Source organism: Ornithodoros turicata, chromosome 10, assembly GCF_037126465.1.
Source record: "Ornithodoros turicata isolate Travis chromosome 10, ASM3712646v1, whole genome shotgun sequence".
In the NCBI taxonomy this organism is placed as follows: Eukaryota; Metazoa; Arthropoda; class Arachnida; order Ixodida; family Argasidae; genus Ornithodoros; species Ornithodoros turicata.
The window spans coordinates 35,600,217-35,617,169 of NC_088210.1; the positions used below are offsets into that span (position 1 = coordinate 35,600,217).

Sequence of the window (16,953 nt, forward strand, 5' to 3'; positions counted from 1 at the left end):
CTTGAACCAGACAATGAAGTTATCAGTGTTTTGGGAAACGCGTAGTTCACATGTTGGCCTCTGATTTGTACACACCCGTCCCTCGAAATATAATAATGAAAAGAAGAAGAAAAAAAAAAACGTATCGCGCTATTTTGTCGCCAAAGTTGTGTCACGACAGTGAGTTCGAGCCCAACGTATGAAATGTGGGGCAAGTCTGTTCCGCGTCGATACATCGAAGAAAAAACTTATAATGTAACGCATAACGTTGCCAGCGCAGCGGAAACGACACAGGAAGTCAGGGAAGCCATGTGGCTAAAGCAATGGTTTAATGCGTCACGAGAAAATTTAAATTAATTGTAGCTGTTAGCTACGTTATTTCAAAACTTATCGTAAGAACCTGCGGAATTTTTCTTCGTTGTGGAATCTGGAACGTAATATTGCGGGTAAGGAAATCATTGATGTACTTAGCAAGAGAATGCAAGCAAGAGTTTCGTCCTTTCTGTCCTTTGTGCATATCACTCAGGGAAATGTTACCAACAAATAATTATGTGCCGGACAGGAGCAGTGGCGGATCCGGGGAGACCTCAGTACATTGAATCCCTCTCTTGTTACGCACTCCGACAGAGAAATCCCCCGCCACCCCCACCACCATCACCACCAAAAAAGAAAAAGAAAGTGTCTGGATCCGCCCCTGGACAGGAGTCTATATGTAGTCTGCTGTCTTGCCGCGAAAAGTGACAGTCGGCAAGGTTTGACGCGACGTTTTCCGCGTTGAGCAAAAAAACAAAAAAAAAAAACTGACAACAAACATTCGTCTCGCTCGATACTTTTGTTTCTGGCCGTCAAAGGTCATACTTCGTGAGTGTCGTCTGCTTGCATGACAATGGCTCGTTCTGGATTGTTGTCACGCCACTTTGTACCGCTTATGGATGGATGTGGATGGATACTGTAGGATACTGTGGGTTTTCTCTTTGGAACATGCGGTGTCTGGCGGTGTGGTAACCCGGTCATGTACCCGGTGTGGTAACCCTTTTACATCTAGACTTTGGTCTAGTACTGCGCCTGTGGTACTCCGTACCTGCCCTGATTCGAAAGGGATGAGGCACACTTGAACCTGAACCCAGCTTGCCACTTATGTGCCATCTGGCGTAAGTGAGCGTAAGCACGCCGCAATGGCGTTTAAACAGGTGAGTGTGATCGTCTCAATTAGATCTGAACTCCACTTTACTCGCCAATTATTATATGATTTGTGGAGCCACGACTAAGAAAGCATGGTCCTCATGCTCCAAAAAACGTTTTTGTTCAACACTCTTGTGGTACCTATAACGTAACAACATTTGTAGAGACAGTGTCTCGTCGGGCAAAGTTTGGGGGTGTGTTGAGCAAAGTAACACGTTATTATTTACAGTGGAGACGCTTTAACTTCTTCGACAAAGATGTGGTGAAGGACCCAGCGACTGGCAAAAACGTGGAAAAGCTCAAGGCGAGTTTCAGAACTGTAATAAACTCTCATCACGCCGTCTTCTTTTTTTCTTTCTCTTTTTCTTTTTTTGTTCAAGTTATTGCTACTGAAGTATACTAAAGGACAAAGTCAAGTAATTCACGAAAAGCCAAAAAGGTGAAAATGGGGTGTAAAGGTAGCATCCCTGACCGATAATCAGGGTGGGGTCTAGGTTCAACTTCGGGCGCTCTGTCTTTTTCGTGAATTACATGTTCAAAACTGGTATGTGGCATACCAGGAACAGTGCGTATGCACGCAGCCAGACATCAAGCTCCGCTCGCAAACTAACGGAAAAATTCAACGTAAAGAAATGGAACTAGTTTGATGATGTAGGCATGTATCCCTTACTATGAGGAAGCACGGGAAAACAAATTGAAACATAACACACAGGACATTTACATTTGTTTTCCGTGCTTCCACAGACTCTGGGATATGTTGTTTATTTGCTCATGTCACGTTCGTTGGCTTTGGCCTTGCTATGTTCATCAAATAAGTTGAACGAGCACAAAAAAAAACCTTTCTATAGGTGTCATAACCTTGCAACTGAGGCACCACAACCATGAGAGAACCGAGAGGGAGGCAAGCAAACTATAACAGGAGCTCCAAGCTTGCTTATGAAAACTGCGCGCTCTTTAATCGTAGGCCGTCATGATTATTCTCACATGTCATAATGTGAACCTCTAAACATCCGCACAGTCTGCAGCGTCCATCTCCTGGAAAAGAGGTGTATTAAGGTCAAAGGTCCCCTGGAAAAAATCGTGTGAATGCCCATGAACAGTAGCAGCCAAGAAAAGAGTTTACAGTTTGAGGGAACTTTTCCGTCCTCCTTTCTTGGACTGCTACTGTTATAACTAGAGTTAATGCAAAATGCATATTTTTACAATGCGTTCTAAGAGAAACATTTCTTCACACATTACCAATCACAACAACGTAAATCTACAGTATCTTGTGCGTCATATAATTGTATGTCTTTCTGACTGTCATATACGATGGTTGTATATTATTGGGTCTCTTAACTGGCATAAGAGCAAGTTTTTAATTTTCTCATACAAAAATGCGCACGTAGGTCTGTCTCTGTGTGCGCTTTTGAAAACCTACAAATGGCTATGGTAGCACATTGCAATGAGGAATGCCTGAATGTACATACTTCCAACTCCCCTGTCAACTTCCAGTGTGGAATGTGCATTGCAGAATGTTTTTTTTTTTTTCAATTTGCATATTCACCTCCAAATTATTCAAATGATTTTGGGGGAACATTCTCAGCATCATAATATTTCTGCATATTTGTGCGCATACTATATATCTATATATAAATATGTATCCCAGGCCCTAGTTATAATGTTGTCTGTGGGACTAAACATTTTTGCTGCTTTTGAATCAGTGTGCATGCATTGTGGTGCCTCACTTCCTGTGGTGTCCAAGGTTATGAAACCTAGAGGACGTTTACGCTGGCTTGCATCACTTTGCGCAAAAATACCTTCTCTACGAGAATATCCCCACCCATGTCACAACGTGCTACACGGCTCGGCATTCAACTATGATGGTGATGAGAATGAACATTGGCAAAAGATTTAGTGATGGGGCCACAATTCTGTCATAAGCATTTTTTAATCTAATTTAGGAACGCTTACCACAAATCTACCAAAATGAAAGAAATATGTGATGGACGGGCCACCACAATTGGGGGCAAGTAAGGAGCAGATACAAAATCTGATACTCGATGTGACCTCAACAAATATGGCCAGTCTGCCACGTTCTTTCTTTGGTTGGCTTTTCCTCAAGGCCTGCAGCCGAGGCTATACACTTGCTCTGCCAAAGTACAAAGATATGAGTTTGGGAAACTCGCTAAATCGTTGTGTCACTAAAAGGTGGAACTGCATAAAGTCACCCTGCAATATGTCCCCATGAAATATCGAGAGGCTGCTCACATGCTCTAGTACGCGCTAGAAACTGGTTCTCCGTGTGACACTTTGTGGACACACTGTGCAACATTTAGCGGGACTAGGAATAATTTTCTCTCAACAGGACATAAATGTGACATGCAGCTCAAGTGGGCGTGGCCGGCTCGTGTTGGGTGATGTAGAAGGGAATGTGCTGGTTTTTAATCGCCAGCTTCAAGTCACCAGCTTCAAGGCTTACCAGCTGAGCACTGATTGCCTGCAGCAGATGCAACATCACGCTTTATTGGTCACCATTGGGGTAAAGCGCAAACCGTTTTCTCATTGCACTCGCAATAATAGTTGACAATTAATTTACGTCCACATTTTTTAAAATTTATTTATTTATTATTTGTGCGCAGAATGTATAAAACCACAAACACAAATATGTTGATAACATATCTAGAGTTATTGGTGGTCTGAGTATTTGTTGCAGAATTTAACCAGAAAGCATTTCAGGCAGATGAGACTGGCATCAATCCTCTCATTAAAGTATGGAGCCAAGAAAAGGTAACTTACTTGGGCACAGTGCTTTTTTTGTGTCTACTTTGTTTGGTTCTCAGGCAGACAAGCATGGCAAACCCATATGCACACGAATAACACGAGCTGTTGCTGGTATAATGCCATCCCCCGTAAGTTCCTTCCCGTCATTAGCATTCCTAGTGGCTCAAGTAGCTGAAATGATTGCAGGTCAAGTCCCTGGCAGTGCATGAGAATTTGATCCTCATGGCAGTGGGATTTGAGGATGGAAACATTCTGCTTTTCCGCGGTGACATTACGAGAGACAGGTGAGATTTTTTCACCAAAGGGATTAAGTGATCAAAGTCTTAATCCCAATGGTGGTGTTTTTTCCTCCATTCTTTGGTCACAATCACTTAGGATGATTCCTTCAAACACCTTATTATGATAACTGTACTTGAAAAGACAGCTAATGTTAAACCATCCTGCACACACACATGACAGTTTTTTTGCCCTCCGTTACAGAGACAATCCTATTTTCCTCTGGCCTATATCTGGACACCTCAGTAATGCAACATCATCCTTATTGCTACCAAAAATTTGTTTCTCTAGGATTTTCATTAGGGACGTGCCAACTGAATCCTAGGCAGGGCAAAAACCACATTTGTTTAACAAGAATCGGTAATCTGTAAAGATGTGGGTTCAAGTCCTATGCCTTTCTGGGAGGGTGGGAATGCTGTGTGTTTTTTTAACAAAGATCCGCATCAATGGAAAACTTTCACCTGTGTTTTCTTGTTTCTTTGTATGCATTGCTCTGGTCTGAAGACAGGAACTCTTCCATTACAAGTTTAAAAGTGCCACGGTTTTGCTTTTGATTGTTTCTTAGTTTTATGTAAAGAATTCAGACTAGAGACTTTATGTATTTCCTCTAGTCGATGAACAACGCATTAAATAAATTACATTTAACAAGTATGGGCATATTTCATGGGTGTTGCCCCTGTGGCTTGCAGGAACTTTGGATTTCTAAATCCAGACAGTTTTTCATTAAAGAAAGACATGAATCCTGCTTTGCAGTACAAGTGTTTTTAAGAAAGGATTGGAAAGATTTGCAGAAGCATAACTGATTAATTCCAAATTGCCTGAGCGATGGGCTGCACGGCATCCGAAATTTTGGATGTTGCTATACATTACCTCAATGGGGCCATTCCGCGTCCGAATAATGGAGCATGTTCAAAAAATTGTGTCATCGGTATTGAGGGAACTGACCCATTATTGAGCAAACAATTTCTTTGGAGGACAAAGAGCAAAACAAAACAGCCACAGAAATGACCATTTAACTTGTCTCGGGTATTGGAAATTAAATTACATTGAGTGGCAGCTGTCACGAATCAAAGACGCTGCAAATCGTGCTTTTGTCTACTTTGAAAAACCAAACTTTTGTCTACTTTGAGTAGCACATCGCGTCAACAAAGCCATCCATTTTGCTTTTCTCAATTACTCACTCATAGTAACTAAACCTGACCACCATTGACTAAAAGTTTGAGCTTCTACAAGTTTGAAAACTTGGTCAGAGACTGTGCTCCCAAGGGAAACTTTTATTCCCAAGTGGATAAAATAAGAGCATTGTGTTTTCGTCATCCTCAAAGGCAAAGCAAGCACATAGTGTTGTCCACGGGCACAGTCTCGGTGAATGTGCTTGCATTCAAGTCCAGCGGGAAGCAACACTACCTCTTCGGTGCTACTACAGAAAAAGTTATCTCCATCAACACCACCATCAAGGGAAAAGAAGAACAGGTGATTATCGTGAAATGTTATATGACCCCATTGTATGATCATTATGAAGGTGAGCGCAATAAATAGATGCTCACAACATGGAACTCCGGGAATTCCAGCATAAAATTTTGAGGGGAAATTCATGCCTCCTCGCCTGAATGAGTTCTTTTCTCCTAAGTGCCCTTCACTTTGAAACAAGTGCTATTTTAACATATACAACATATAGCCTATAACAGCAATTTTCTGTGTCGTACTCTCCTAGAGATTTTTCCTCCACTAGATTTTTCTAGTACTAGATTTTTCCTCCAGCGCAATTGTGATAGAGTTTGCCCATCATGTACGTTACAGTGATCCTAAGAGGGTGTAAATCTACAAACTGTTCTCGATATGAACCCCTATTTATGCTGTTTCTTCTCAAATTGCGGACTAGCTGCTTTTCAGTGGAAACAACGTGACCACAGTAACATGTCATACACTGTTAATGCAATACCATGACCATATCACGTGTTGGTCGCCCCCCTGAGTTTTGGTTCCCCCAATCCCATCTTTCATTCGTAAGTGTCGTCTGAGACACATTCGCTCTCAGCTCTGTTACTGCAGAATGAAAACGGTTTAAGAAGTAGAACACAAAATTGACCCTCAATTATCCTACGTGATACTGCAGGAAGAGTAGCCTTGCTTAGATGGTACAGAAAGTGCACATTTGTGCTCCAGCATAAAAGCCTTGTTTTTGATCAACGTAGGGAACAGGAAGTTCTTATCCAGCGCTTGATGACACGTGTGGCATATCTGCTGTCTTTGACTGAGCCATGGCCAGAACACTCGACAGAGCCGTTTAGTGCAGAAATAGCGACACCCTTTGCAGATGAATGAGCCACCACTCATTTACTTGTAAAAATGTGTTTTACCACACTTAATAGAGTGTCACTTAGTAACACCATCAAGAAGTATTTGAGTTTGTGCTGCTTTAACCTCTAAGGGTTAGGTTGACTGTTGGAATGAGAGGCTACGAGCTTAACGCTTCCCAATTTTACTCCACTGGGAGGTCAAGTCATATATTTGTGATGAGAACTGAGCTTGGGGCTTTCTTCAGCATGTCTTGGACCTTGGTGGCTGCGGTTCACGCTGTGCTGTCATGAGCGACATGAAACAGGACCACCAATTTGTGGTTGGGCGACAGGATGTGAGTACATACTTAGTGAAGCATACATTGTAGCTGTTGCTAGATGTGCAGATATACTGTGCAGGCCGTCTATTTCTACCAGCCAGAAGGGCGTGGTCCGTGTTTTGCTTTTGAAGAGGAGAAAGTTCTTCTGCATTGGTTCCGCAATTACTTGGTTGTTGTGGGAAAGGACACAAAGCATCCGCTAAGCTCTGGGTGAGAATATGGTTTATTTATTATTAGGAAGAAGCGACGTTGCAATTACATCTTTTGCGTAAAACTCTTATTTTGACTTTTGCTCAAAGTAAATTGCAATTAATCACAAATAATTGTAATTGTTATTTATTTTGCCGCTGTTTTAGTTTTCGGGCACAATTTGGACCTTTAGTAACTATGTTGTATGCATTGAGTTAAGTTACACCAGTTCCTTGGCAGCTGATGAAAATGTATGGAATATGTTTTTCAGGATTCTTGAGCAGTGACATCTGTTTCAACATTATAAACATTGGGTTTGCTGTGCATGCTTTTTGGTGCAATTTTCTCCACAGGCTGCACCATAGTTAATGATGACAAACTATGGGTGATGTTAATTAGTGCCTGGCTATAGTGCATTGTGTATGCTTTCAGGCAGGCTCCTGAGAAGACAATTGTCAGCGTCTACGACATTCAGAACAAGTTTGTAGGTAAGAGCTTGATTATTTTCATTTGAGCGTTTTCACGGGGCAACTTTTTCCAGCAATAATAAGCAATTTCAGAGTCGCAACCTCCAGCAACATGTCGTGCCAATCAGTGAGGGCGTGGCAAGTCCTTCCACTTTGCGGATAATCTCCTGGTCATAGGTTGATGACGTAGTGGTAGGGGCGTGAAAAAAATCCTCTATGCAGGAACCTCTCGGTGGGCTCCATTGCTGGCAGAGATCCTTCTTTATCAGGCCAATGCCACTGAATCCATGACAGCTCCAGTCAGCAGGTCTTTGTTGTCAGTGAGAGAGAGTAGTCCAAGGAGATGAATGCATTGGCCACCGTACGTTTTACTTACTGTTTCTGGATGCTGTCATCATCTGCGCAGAATTCCTTACTATTTCGGCCTCCAAATCAGTACGGATATAGTTGGAACATACGTTTGTTGCCTCGCAGTATGCCAAGCGCAGCACATAGCGGCTTCATTACCTAGCGAGACACATAATGCATTTTCCTTAACTCAAAAAGCAGTGTGTTGCCCTATTAAAAGCCATTGAGCTTTCCGCACAAAGGTTCAATGTCCTTGCCTTCGTTGACAAACGAGACATTCCAGAGAGTCGTAAAGGGCGTTCCACACCACATTGGCTTCTTACGACATCAGCAGCTCGTGCAGACTGCTTGCAAACCTTGGGACGAGAGAATCATCTGTTGCACCTCCAAAGCACTTATATTATGCAGGAGTGAACAGCAGCGTCACTAACGAATGATGGCATAAGCAATACTAAGAAACGGGAAACTCCTCACCTAAATGCTTCTAGCCATTGTTCGTGATAACTCTCGTCACTTTGTCCTCAAGACCATACTCTTGAAATACTTTGGTCAACTTGTCATAGGTGACGCTACCGACCATTTGGCAGCAGGCCAGGGTCACAATCTTCCGTTCTCTAGCCAAAGTGCCGTAAGTCCAACGTGAACAGTATATGAAGTTGCCCCAGGGATACAAGCAATGTTTAGTATGAAACGCACATAACATACAAACAGAGAGCGGCAATGATGTGCAATAGTACTGCACTTCTCCTCAATACCTTTCCTAGTGAAAAATACCAGCTGAGGGAGAGGGGTGGTGTCTGAGTGAGACTTTTTTTTTTTTTCAGCATATTCTGCACCAACTCCAGGAGTAGTGGACGTGTTTTCTGAGTGGGGGTTGCTCTTCATCCTGGTGCAAGATGGAAAAGTATTAATATAGAGTGTTACTCTTTTCATGAGAGATGATCACTGAGAGCATTTCAGTTGTATTGCTTGCAAGAGAAAGACACTCAGAGCAAGTTAGAGCTCCTGTTCAAGAAAAACCAATATGCCATGGCCATCAGGTAAGGAAAATATGAGGAAAATAGGCTAGCCTTTTCTCATTGAATCTCTTCTATAGCCTGGCAAAGAGCCAACAGTACGATGAGGATGGGCTCGTCGATATTTTCAGACAGTATGGCGATCACTTATCCAGGTGACCTAATTATATTACTCTAAATTTATTTATATACGGTCAACCTTGGACTTATGAACACCCTTCGTTTCTCCAAAAATCATTCATAAATCGAGGTGCGGGGAAGACAGGAAGATTCTTTTTGAAAATCCTCCGTAATTGTGCTCTACACTTTACATTGGGCCGTATTTATTGTGTTGGAAAGAGACGTCTACCTGGTCCTCCAAGTACCATATTGTACTGTGGATATTATTCCATGATGAGCGAGCTGTCACAACTTTGGAACAGTATTGCTAGTTATCTTCACTATAACTATGATCATCACATATGTGTTCACTGTCAGGAAATGCTGTTCTGTGGGACACTGACCGGGTGCTTGATCTTTATTCAGTCGATCCCAGTAGTTTCCACGCATGTTCATAGTTGCGATATTGGGTGTTCATAAACCGAGGGAATTTGCAAATCGAGGGTTGACTCTATATATAGTACAATTGTTATTTATTCTACATCTTAGTTTAACATGACCCTGTACAAACCATAGCTGGGCATTTTGGGCTGCGGAACTCAGCTCAGCCACAGGCTACGAACTTGTGTGAAGGTCGCGTAATGCTGAGCTCAATCATGCTGCATATGTGACCAGAGCATGGGCAAAATGACCTGGTGTGATGTTATACGCTGAGTATGGAGCTCCGTGATACCTATCAACCTTGGCTTGAGTTTGTAGCCCAAAATGGTGAGCTATGGTCAGTACTTTGTTTGAAAAGATAAATGTATGTTCAGTAAAGGGGACCATGAAGCAGCTGTGCAACAGTACATAATGACTATCGGAAAGTTGGAAGCGTCGTACGTCATTCGAAAGGTAGGTCTTCTCTCTCTCTATGTCTCTCCTTCACTTCCTTGCTTTATTTCAGTTCTTAGATGCCCAGCGCATTCACAACTTGACAGAATACCTGCAGGCCCTTCATAAGAAAGGCTTGGCAACGGAGGACCACACAACACTTCTCCTCAACTGTTACACTAAGCTGCAGGATGATGAGAAACTCTCCCATTTTGTCATGGTATGTATCTGTGACAGATGTTTAGATATGGTAGCTGATATTGTGTTTCCAGGCCAAGGACACATACTTTGATGTGGAAATAGCCATCAAGGTATGCCGACAGGCAGGCTACTATGACCAGGCTTTGTACTTGGCTGAGAAGCACAACTGCCATGACCTCTACCTTAGAATCAAGTTGGAAAACTGCCACGACTACCTCACAGCCATCAACTATATTGCGCGGCTACCTTTCACTCAGGTAGCGTTTTATTTTAACTTTTGTGGCATCGTGAAACAAGCCCGAATTAGAATTGTTGCAGTTTTTGAGTGTTGACAAACATTGAAATAACAGGCAGAAAGCTACATGAAAAAATACGGGAAGACACTGTTGACGTATGTCCCGGAGCAGACAACTGATCTCTTGAAAAACCTGTGCTACGACTACAGGCCCAGTAATGGTGAGTGCATATCTTATAAAGAAGTAGGTCAAGAATTAATTGTGTCTCATGAGCAGATCCTCTGCCAGTAGAACAACGTTCCCATCCAGAGGATTTCATACACATCTTTGTTAGCAATTCTGAAAAGTTGCTAGAGTTCCTCCAGCACATGGTTGAGGTATGTACAAGTTACTGGATTACAGGATTTAAAATTAATGGGCTGCAACAGTTGAGACAAATTGTTTATTGCTCTCTAGTAAAAATTGACAACTCGGAAGGAAAAATTAATTCTATTGTGTCAAAATGAACGCTTATACGTAATTAATATTGTCAGGTGCAACCCCAGTCTTCCACTTTGGTGTACAATACCTTGTTGGAGCTGCACCTGCAGTCGTTCAACCATCAAGAAAATGAAATGGCAGGTATGTCTTATCTTGAAAGAAATATAGTAATACATTTTTACACCACAGGAGAAGAAAGTCAAGGGACAACAAATTATGGACATGTTGAAAAACTCTGAGGTGAGTCAAACTTGCACCAGCTCATCCATTAATAAAGAGTTAACTCCCCGACTATCATTTATTTATGCTGCAGCGTGAGACTGCAAATGTGATGAGGGAGTAGCTTTAAAAGGCATGCAATTGCAACCAGTCTATATATGTACCACAAATGAACCTTTTTGACACTTGGCACGCGTGGGTTGCATAAAGGATGAAAACTCCCATCTGTTGAACATGGAGATGAAAAAGGTCCATTATTGGGATATCTCTCCGTGGTCCCAAGCACAAAATGTCTGACAAAGATGGACTGTATTGCAGGGAAAGTATGACTTGGATCAGGCAATGGTTCTTTGCCAGATGAACCACTTCAAAACAGGGATACTCCACCTGTACGAGAAGGCCAGGCTGTAAGTCTCCCTCATCTGAAAAGTCTCCCTCAACTCAACGCATTGCTGCGCAGGTACCAGCAGATCTTGTCCTACCACATTGATAACTGTGACTATGAAGAAGTGATCAGGATCTGTGAGCGATTTGGGTGAGAACGAAAAACAGAGTGGTGCGAGTAAAAAAAATCTAAAATATTGCGTCTACGCAGAGGCAACGACCCTAACCTGTGGATTCAAGCCTTGTGCTTCTTCTCCACAGGCAACCAGAAGGATTACTTTTCTAAAGTATTGACCCATATCCTTTGTCACAATACATAGCTAATTGTCCCTTAGTGCCCATTTTGTCCTTAATGCAAATTGTACAAATTGAAAAGCAGAGGCTCCTGCCTCCTATCATGGTGGTGGACATTGCTGCACGAAGCCACAAGGCCACCCTGGCCACTGTCAAGGTAGCCTTATTTATTTATTCTAACAATGAATTAAACTTTCACTCAGTATAAATCTATTTACAGGACTACTTGGTAAGACATCTGATGAATGAAAACAGGCAGATGGAAGAAAACAAAAGGCTCATAGTGCAATACAGGAAGGAGACGGAACGGATACGAAACCATATAGAGGAATTGAAGAACAAGTGAGTTCAAGGGAGAATGCTTCTATGGTTCCATTCTTTGACCCATTCTCAGGCCTAAAGTGTTCCAAGTGTCCAAGTGCTGTGGCTGCAATCATCTGCTGGAGCTGCCCTCTGTTCATTTCCTCTGTGGACATTCCTATCATCAACAGTGAGTGGTGGTGAGCCCTTGTGGATACCAAATGACAATTTCCCTTCCAGCTGCTTTGAAAACTACTCCGAAAGCGACGACTGCCCTCACTGCTTGCCTGAAAACAGGTACACGCAATTTTTCTCTTTTACGTACATTATCTGAATTATCGGCTTTATGCCAACGAGTCTACTCTAGACTAAACCGCTGTCCGTGGCAGATTTTAGCTATGGTCACTCGAAATGTTATTAGGTTCGTCTGATCATCTGCAGCTTGGCTGTGCAACCCTCTTTGTTGTGGAACATGATCATCATCATTACTGCAAACTTAACCCTTAACAAAGATTTTTTAAAATGAAACCAAGCAAATGTTAGTGTGTCACCCAATTAATTGGCTAACTATCAAAACATCTGGCTGAGGTATTTCCAAAAATGTACGATTTATGTGGCCTACAATGAAATAAAAATAAAATACCCGCAGGGTGCATTGTTGCGACTTTTACAGCTGGGTAAGAGCCACACAAAGCAATACTTTGTTCGTGTCTTTCTCGAGACCTACATTGGCCCACACAACATTCAATTGGCTCCATTCACGTAGGACATTTTTTTCAATGCTTGAGACGTCCCACACTTGGCTTTTGAAAAGGAGCCATTCGTTGCTCAAATCATCTGTTTAGCATAATACGACATAAAAGAAAAAGTTTTGCTGTGGTGGGGAAAATAGGTGTGACAAGCTTGCTTCATTGAACGTTTCCAGCAAGGTGCTGGACATAATTCGCTCCCAAGAACAGGCCAAGGACCTTCATGAACAATTCCACCATCAGGTGAGAGGGATATGTTGCCCCTTTGAACACTGGCTGCAGCTACATTCCTTGCTTGTTCTTTCAGCTGGAACGATCGGATGACGGATTTTCCGTCGTGGCTGATTACTTCGGCAAGGGCCTCTTCAATAAAGTTACCCTCCTTACGGATCCGCCAAGATGTAAATAAATTATTAGTATAAAAGTTGCTTTATTGTCAATATTTACAGCAGGCATTAGTGTCGTGTGAAGGAGAGCCAGACAATTGCTATTATACAAACCAACACCAGGAATGGCATCCACGTCTTAAGGAAGCCCCAGATGCTGCAGAGAGAAGGATTCACTACAAAATGTCATCTTTGCTTTTCGTGTCGCACTCACCTGACGTACTTTCCGTGTATGAGCATGAGAAATGTCAGTGTCACCATGTTCCACTGGCCACTGCCTCCATACTGCATCAGATTCAACGCAAGGGCAACGTGCGAATGGCAGTTGTCACAGAACAAGTTGTGCTGTAGAGATTTCCTTATTCATATTTTAGCGGCCCTTCGTATTCTATATTTACCATTCGTCCTTTGTAAACGTCAGACGCCTGAGCAACTGCCCTGTCCCATCCCTGAGCACCATCTGTAGCACGACTCGGGTCCAGAGGCCAGTACCTAAGGGCGCTCAAACTACTCAAACGGATCTCCAACAAAGACTCGTTCACTCACTTTGTTGGTCGCCCAAATGCCATGTTGTCTTCCTGCAGTTTAAAAGCAACCACAAATAGGCAACTAAATGATGCAAAAAGATTTCCATTTTCACTTGCTAGCACGGATACTCACGGAAACGAAGTAGGGGCCAGCGAAGTCTCGAATTATTCCACTCGATGTCGCGATACCCATGTGTCCGACGAAGGGCAAAAACCATCTGGAACATGAAAAAGACGCTCAAATATCATTCAGCTGTGGATCTAAACTTACGTAATACACGGAATTGTTGTCCACACGATACAGAAAGGAAACCGATCACGATGAAAGTCAATGGCAGGCTTGGACGGCATGACGCTTGCTTGGCAGCCACTGCGGGCGAAATCATTCGGCAGCGGTTATTTGAACCACTGTTTCTGCGACACATTTCCTTATGACCTGGTCGAGAACAGCGCAAAAACTACTTTGAGGCAAAGTATGCCAAGACCCACCCTCGGTTTCTAAACGTGCCTCCATTTGTAGTTGGCGGGAGTTATGAAAGAAACTTTGGTTTGTTGCCGATATGACGCATTTAAAGAAACAAACAAACTTGGTATACGTATCGAATCGCGATTGACAGTTGCGATATCGACCTTGTGATTTGTGCGTTTAGTCAAGTTTCATGGGTACGCTTCACTCACCGCTTCACACTGTAGTGTGTGACCTTCCAAGTTATAACTTAAAACCAAAGCAAGTACGCTTTTATCTGGTACTTCACTGACAAAGCAACAATTGTAAATGTACATGTAAGTTAGACATTGAATTGGTGTGGCGCAGTGGTGTCGGAAGTGAAATGTCGCTTTTAGAGCACAGACATTACTTTAATAACCCACACGTATTATCAACATTCAGTCTTGCTTGAGCTCAATCCGTTCGGGCTCCTTTTCATGGTAAGCCTCGTACACAAAGAGACCGAGTACGAGATGAACGCACAGAACGCTCACTACCGTAGCTCCTATGGAAGATGACATGGTGGTCACATCAAAACACCGGATTATCAGCCACTGGGCAAGAAAAAAAGCTGTAAGGGGCACAGTAATCATGAGTCCCGTGTAAAACAGCAATGTTCCTAAGGGGCTTCCTCGTGCCCATCCTGGAAGAAAGCGATGCATTCTGTCTTCACAAGAAATGCAGACCGTTGCTTTACCTTCCACTTAGTTTGCAACAACGTCAGATGACACGGACAGAAGTAACAGAAGGGATGTGCCAAGCTGCCAACAACTCTGTTCATCCGACCGAAACATCCGAAGCAGCTAATGCGCTCGTCGTCGCATTTGTGTGTGGCGGCAGCACAAACGAAAATCTAATATTTAAAAGAAATATTTGGGATCCGACGCGACAGTATCAGCATGGTATTCATTTCAGCGCTTTTATTAACGACAATAATTCAAATATCAAACACAAAGGAGTTTCAATAATAATATGACAACTGTCAATGTTTGGGTTTTGTGATAATAAAGAAATGAGTTCCTGCTTGCTTGTAGACTTGCAGTTCCTTGTTTGATGTTTTTCCCTGGCAAAACATGAACATGAACTACGAAACATGAGCATGAGTTTGTGGTGAATGTTTATGTAACTGATGGATACCGTGGCGCCCTACATCGTCGAATAAACGGTTCGTGAGCGGTTCGTCTCCTTGATTTTGGATGTGCTCTTGACGTGACGATAAATGCTTTGCAAAGTGAAATTACTTTGTGTAACGGGAAGCATCGTGCGGAATATGGTAGACGAGGTAAGAATAGTTTGCCCAAAAGACACCGGGGCCACGCAAAGGCGATAAACGATGATAAAACATCTCCGTTTGTAACTATATCTAAGGATGCTTTTTCTCGTGTTTGAGTGCCAATTGTTTCTCGAGCTAATGTTCCTGGATGGTGTGAATGTTCTAGCACCTATCAAATACCATTCGTAGCAGGAAAATGAGGACACGATGAAATAGATTGATGGGCACGTGAAAAAAATGCGTCGGACAAGATGGAAGAGAAAGTTGAGGAGAATTTTAGTATGTTTGCATGCAGTCATGACCTGGCAACCCGACAGCATGGAGTGCAGCAACCACCAAGACAAACGACATCCATCTCGCCTCCCTGCCTACCTATTCGCCCTTCGGCCCTGGTCATTCAGCGCCTCCTTTGCACCCGTGGCGTTGGGTGCTGCCCTCGCCTACAAGGCATCGCATGAATTCAGTCCCATCATCTTTGTGACGACCTGCATCACTGCCCTGTCGGTCCACGCAGCGGGGAACGTGGTCAACACCTACTTTGACTACATGCGTGGGGTGGACGACAGCAAGGGTTCGGACGATCGGACTCTGGTAGATAAGATCCTGACCCCAGACGAAGTTGTGCACCTTGGTGTATTACTTTATACATTGGGCTGTGTGTGCTTCATTGTGTTGGTCTTCTCATCTCCTGCTCGAATGGAGCACTTAGCCCTGGTCTACTTTGGAGGCCTCTCCAGCTCCTTCTTGTACACAGGGGGCATTGGATTAAAATACATTGGGCTGGGAGACGTACTTGTGTTAGTGACCTTTGGCCCTGTCTGTGTGCTCTACTCATATGTGGCTCAGACTGGTAGCATGGTACCTGCTACGCTCTTCTATGCTATGCCCCTGGCCATGAATACAGAAGCCATTCTGCACAGCAACAATGCGCGGGACCGGCACAATGATGCTAGGGCTGGCGCAGTCACTCTTGCTATACTGGTTGGCCACACAGGCTCACACATACTGTATGCACTTTTTCTATTTGCACCTTACATCGTGTTTGCTGTGGTCGGAGTGCACTGTCGAGCCTATTGGCTTCTTCTGCCTCTCATAACGTTGCCCACGGCATTTGAGCTTGAGCGTCATTTCAGGGATGGACGACTCGGAAAACTGTCTCGTCACACGGCCAAACTGAATGCCTACTTTGGTCTTTTTTACATCCTCGGGATTATCATGTCCTCACCCGCATCTCTACCAGGCCTCACCGTCGTTGCTTGAGCGCAGTCTCTGCTTTATTTATGATATTTAAGAGTGTTGGTTATGTTAACCAGCTGCTTCCCATTAGAGATTGCCTGTTCTGGTGAATGATAGCATTATTGTGCAAAAAATAAAATTACGTTCGAACTGTGAATAAATTATGTGACCTCCACAAAGTTTCTGTTGTGACAAATGTTATCGAGCCATGGGTTACATAGTAGGTGGTTTACATTTGAATTTCATTTCAGGGTATGCCAGATAGTGTAGGATGTCTCAGACCACTGTAACATGTGTAACATACCAAGAGATAATTTTGGACACTTTGAGGTAAAAGAAAGAACAGGCTTCTACATCACTGACATAGAG

At 43.1% G+C, this 16,953-nt stretch overlaps 3 protein-coding genes across 8 annotated transcripts; 2 read left to right on the top strand and 1 right to left on the bottom strand.

Moving 5' to 3' along the window:
• Positions 1-290: 290 nt before the first annotated feature.
• On the top strand, positions 291-13,102 carry LOC135370050 (vacuolar protein sorting-associated protein 11 homolog). Of its 3 annotated transcripts, XM_064603727.1 has the most exons (30): positions 291-425; positions 1,025-1,169; positions 1,391-1,465; positions 3,509-3,682; positions 3,880-3,930; positions 3,984-4,052; positions 4,111-4,208; positions 5,526-5,673; positions 6,746-6,835; positions 6,900-7,030; positions 7,442-7,497; positions 8,649-8,728; positions 8,785-8,864; positions 8,921-8,995; positions 9,755-9,833; positions 9,886-10,032; positions 10,085-10,270; positions 10,364-10,469; positions 10,526-10,626; positions 10,783-10,866; positions 10,919-10,969; positions 11,267-11,355; positions 11,409-11,483; positions 11,544-11,628; positions 11,697-11,783; positions 11,847-11,968; positions 12,021-12,116; positions 12,167-12,223; positions 12,852-12,918; positions 12,983-13,102. In XM_064603727.1, the coding sequence occupies exons 2-30, from the start codon at positions 1,155-1,157 to the stop codon at positions 13,082-13,084; spliced, it is 2,676 nt and encodes an 891-aa protein (XP_064459797.1). In that variant the 5' UTR covers positions 291-425; positions 1,025-1,154; the 3' UTR covers positions 13,085-13,102. The 3 variants fall into 3 exon arrangements, with proteins under 3 accessions (XP_064459797.1, XP_064459795.1, XP_064459798.1); XM_064603725.1 differs by lacking the exon at positions 291-425 and having other exon boundaries at positions 939-1,169; XM_064603728.1 differs by lacking the exons at positions 291-425; positions 1,025-1,169 and having other exon boundaries at positions 3,529-3,682.
• LOC135370057 (transmembrane protein 222-like) lies at positions 13,078-14,881 on the bottom strand. 3 transcript variants are annotated; one of them, XM_064603741.1, is made up of 7 exons: positions 14,773-14,881; positions 13,860-13,958; positions 13,722-13,806; positions 13,608-13,639; positions 13,460-13,553; positions 13,276-13,406; positions 13,078-13,218 (listed from the first exon to the last, which is right to left on the bottom strand). In XM_064603741.1, the coding sequence occupies exons 2-7, from the start codon at positions 13,937-13,939 to the stop codon at positions 13,131-13,133; spliced, it is 510 nt and encodes a 169-aa protein (XP_064459811.1). In that variant the 5' UTR covers positions 13,940-13,958; positions 14,773-14,881; the 3' UTR covers positions 13,078-13,130. The 3 variants fall into 3 exon arrangements, with proteins under 3 accessions (XP_064459811.1, XP_064459812.1, XP_064459813.1); XM_064603742.1 differs by lacking the exon at positions 14,773-14,881 and adding an exon at positions 14,573-14,619; XM_064603743.1 differs by lacking the exon at positions 14,773-14,881 and adding an exon at positions 14,078-14,457.
• Positions 14,882-15,136: 255 nt separating this feature from the next.
• On the top strand, positions 15,137-16,763 carry LOC135370059 (ubiA prenyltransferase domain-containing protein 1-like). Of its 2 annotated transcripts, none has more exons than XM_064603746.1 (2): positions 15,137-15,240; positions 15,644-16,763. In XM_064603746.1, the coding sequence occupies exon 2, from the start codon at positions 15,646-15,648 to the stop codon at positions 16,606-16,608; it is 963 nt and encodes a 320-aa protein (XP_064459816.1). In that variant the 5' UTR covers positions 15,137-15,240; positions 15,644-15,645; the 3' UTR covers positions 16,609-16,763. The 2 variants fall into 2 exon arrangements, with proteins under 2 accessions (XP_064459816.1, XP_064459815.1); XM_064603745.1 differs by lacking the exon at positions 15,137-15,240 and adding an exon at positions 15,247-15,357.
• The last annotated feature ends 190 nt before the right edge of the window (positions 16,764-16,953 follow it).

Coding starts and splice junctions, on each gene's coding strand:
- LOC135370059 (XM_064603746.1), top strand. CDS start 15,646: ATGACCTGGCAACCCGACAGCATGGAGTGCAGCAACCACCAAGACAAA.
- LOC135370050 (XM_064603727.1), top strand. Junction 1,466..3,508: donor AAAACGTGGAAAAGCTCAAG/GCGAGTTTCAGA, acceptor TTCTCTCAACAG/GACATAAATGTGACATGCAG. Junction 10,271..10,363: donor CGCGGCTACCTTTCACTCAG/GTAGCGTTTTAT, acceptor TTGAAATAACAG/GCAGAAAGCTACATGAAAAA.
- LOC135370057 (XM_064603741.1), bottom strand. CDS start 13,939: ATGCCGTCCAAGCCTGCCATTGACTTTCATCGTGATCGGTTTCCTTTC. Junction 13,407..13,459: donor ACGTTTACAAAGGACGAATG/GTAAATATAGAA, acceptor AAATCTCTACAG/CACAACTTGTTCTGTGACAA. Junction 13,219..13,275: donor ATACACGGAAAGTACGTCAG/GTGAGTGCGACA, acceptor TTCTCTCTGCAG/CATCTGGGGCTTCCTTAAGA.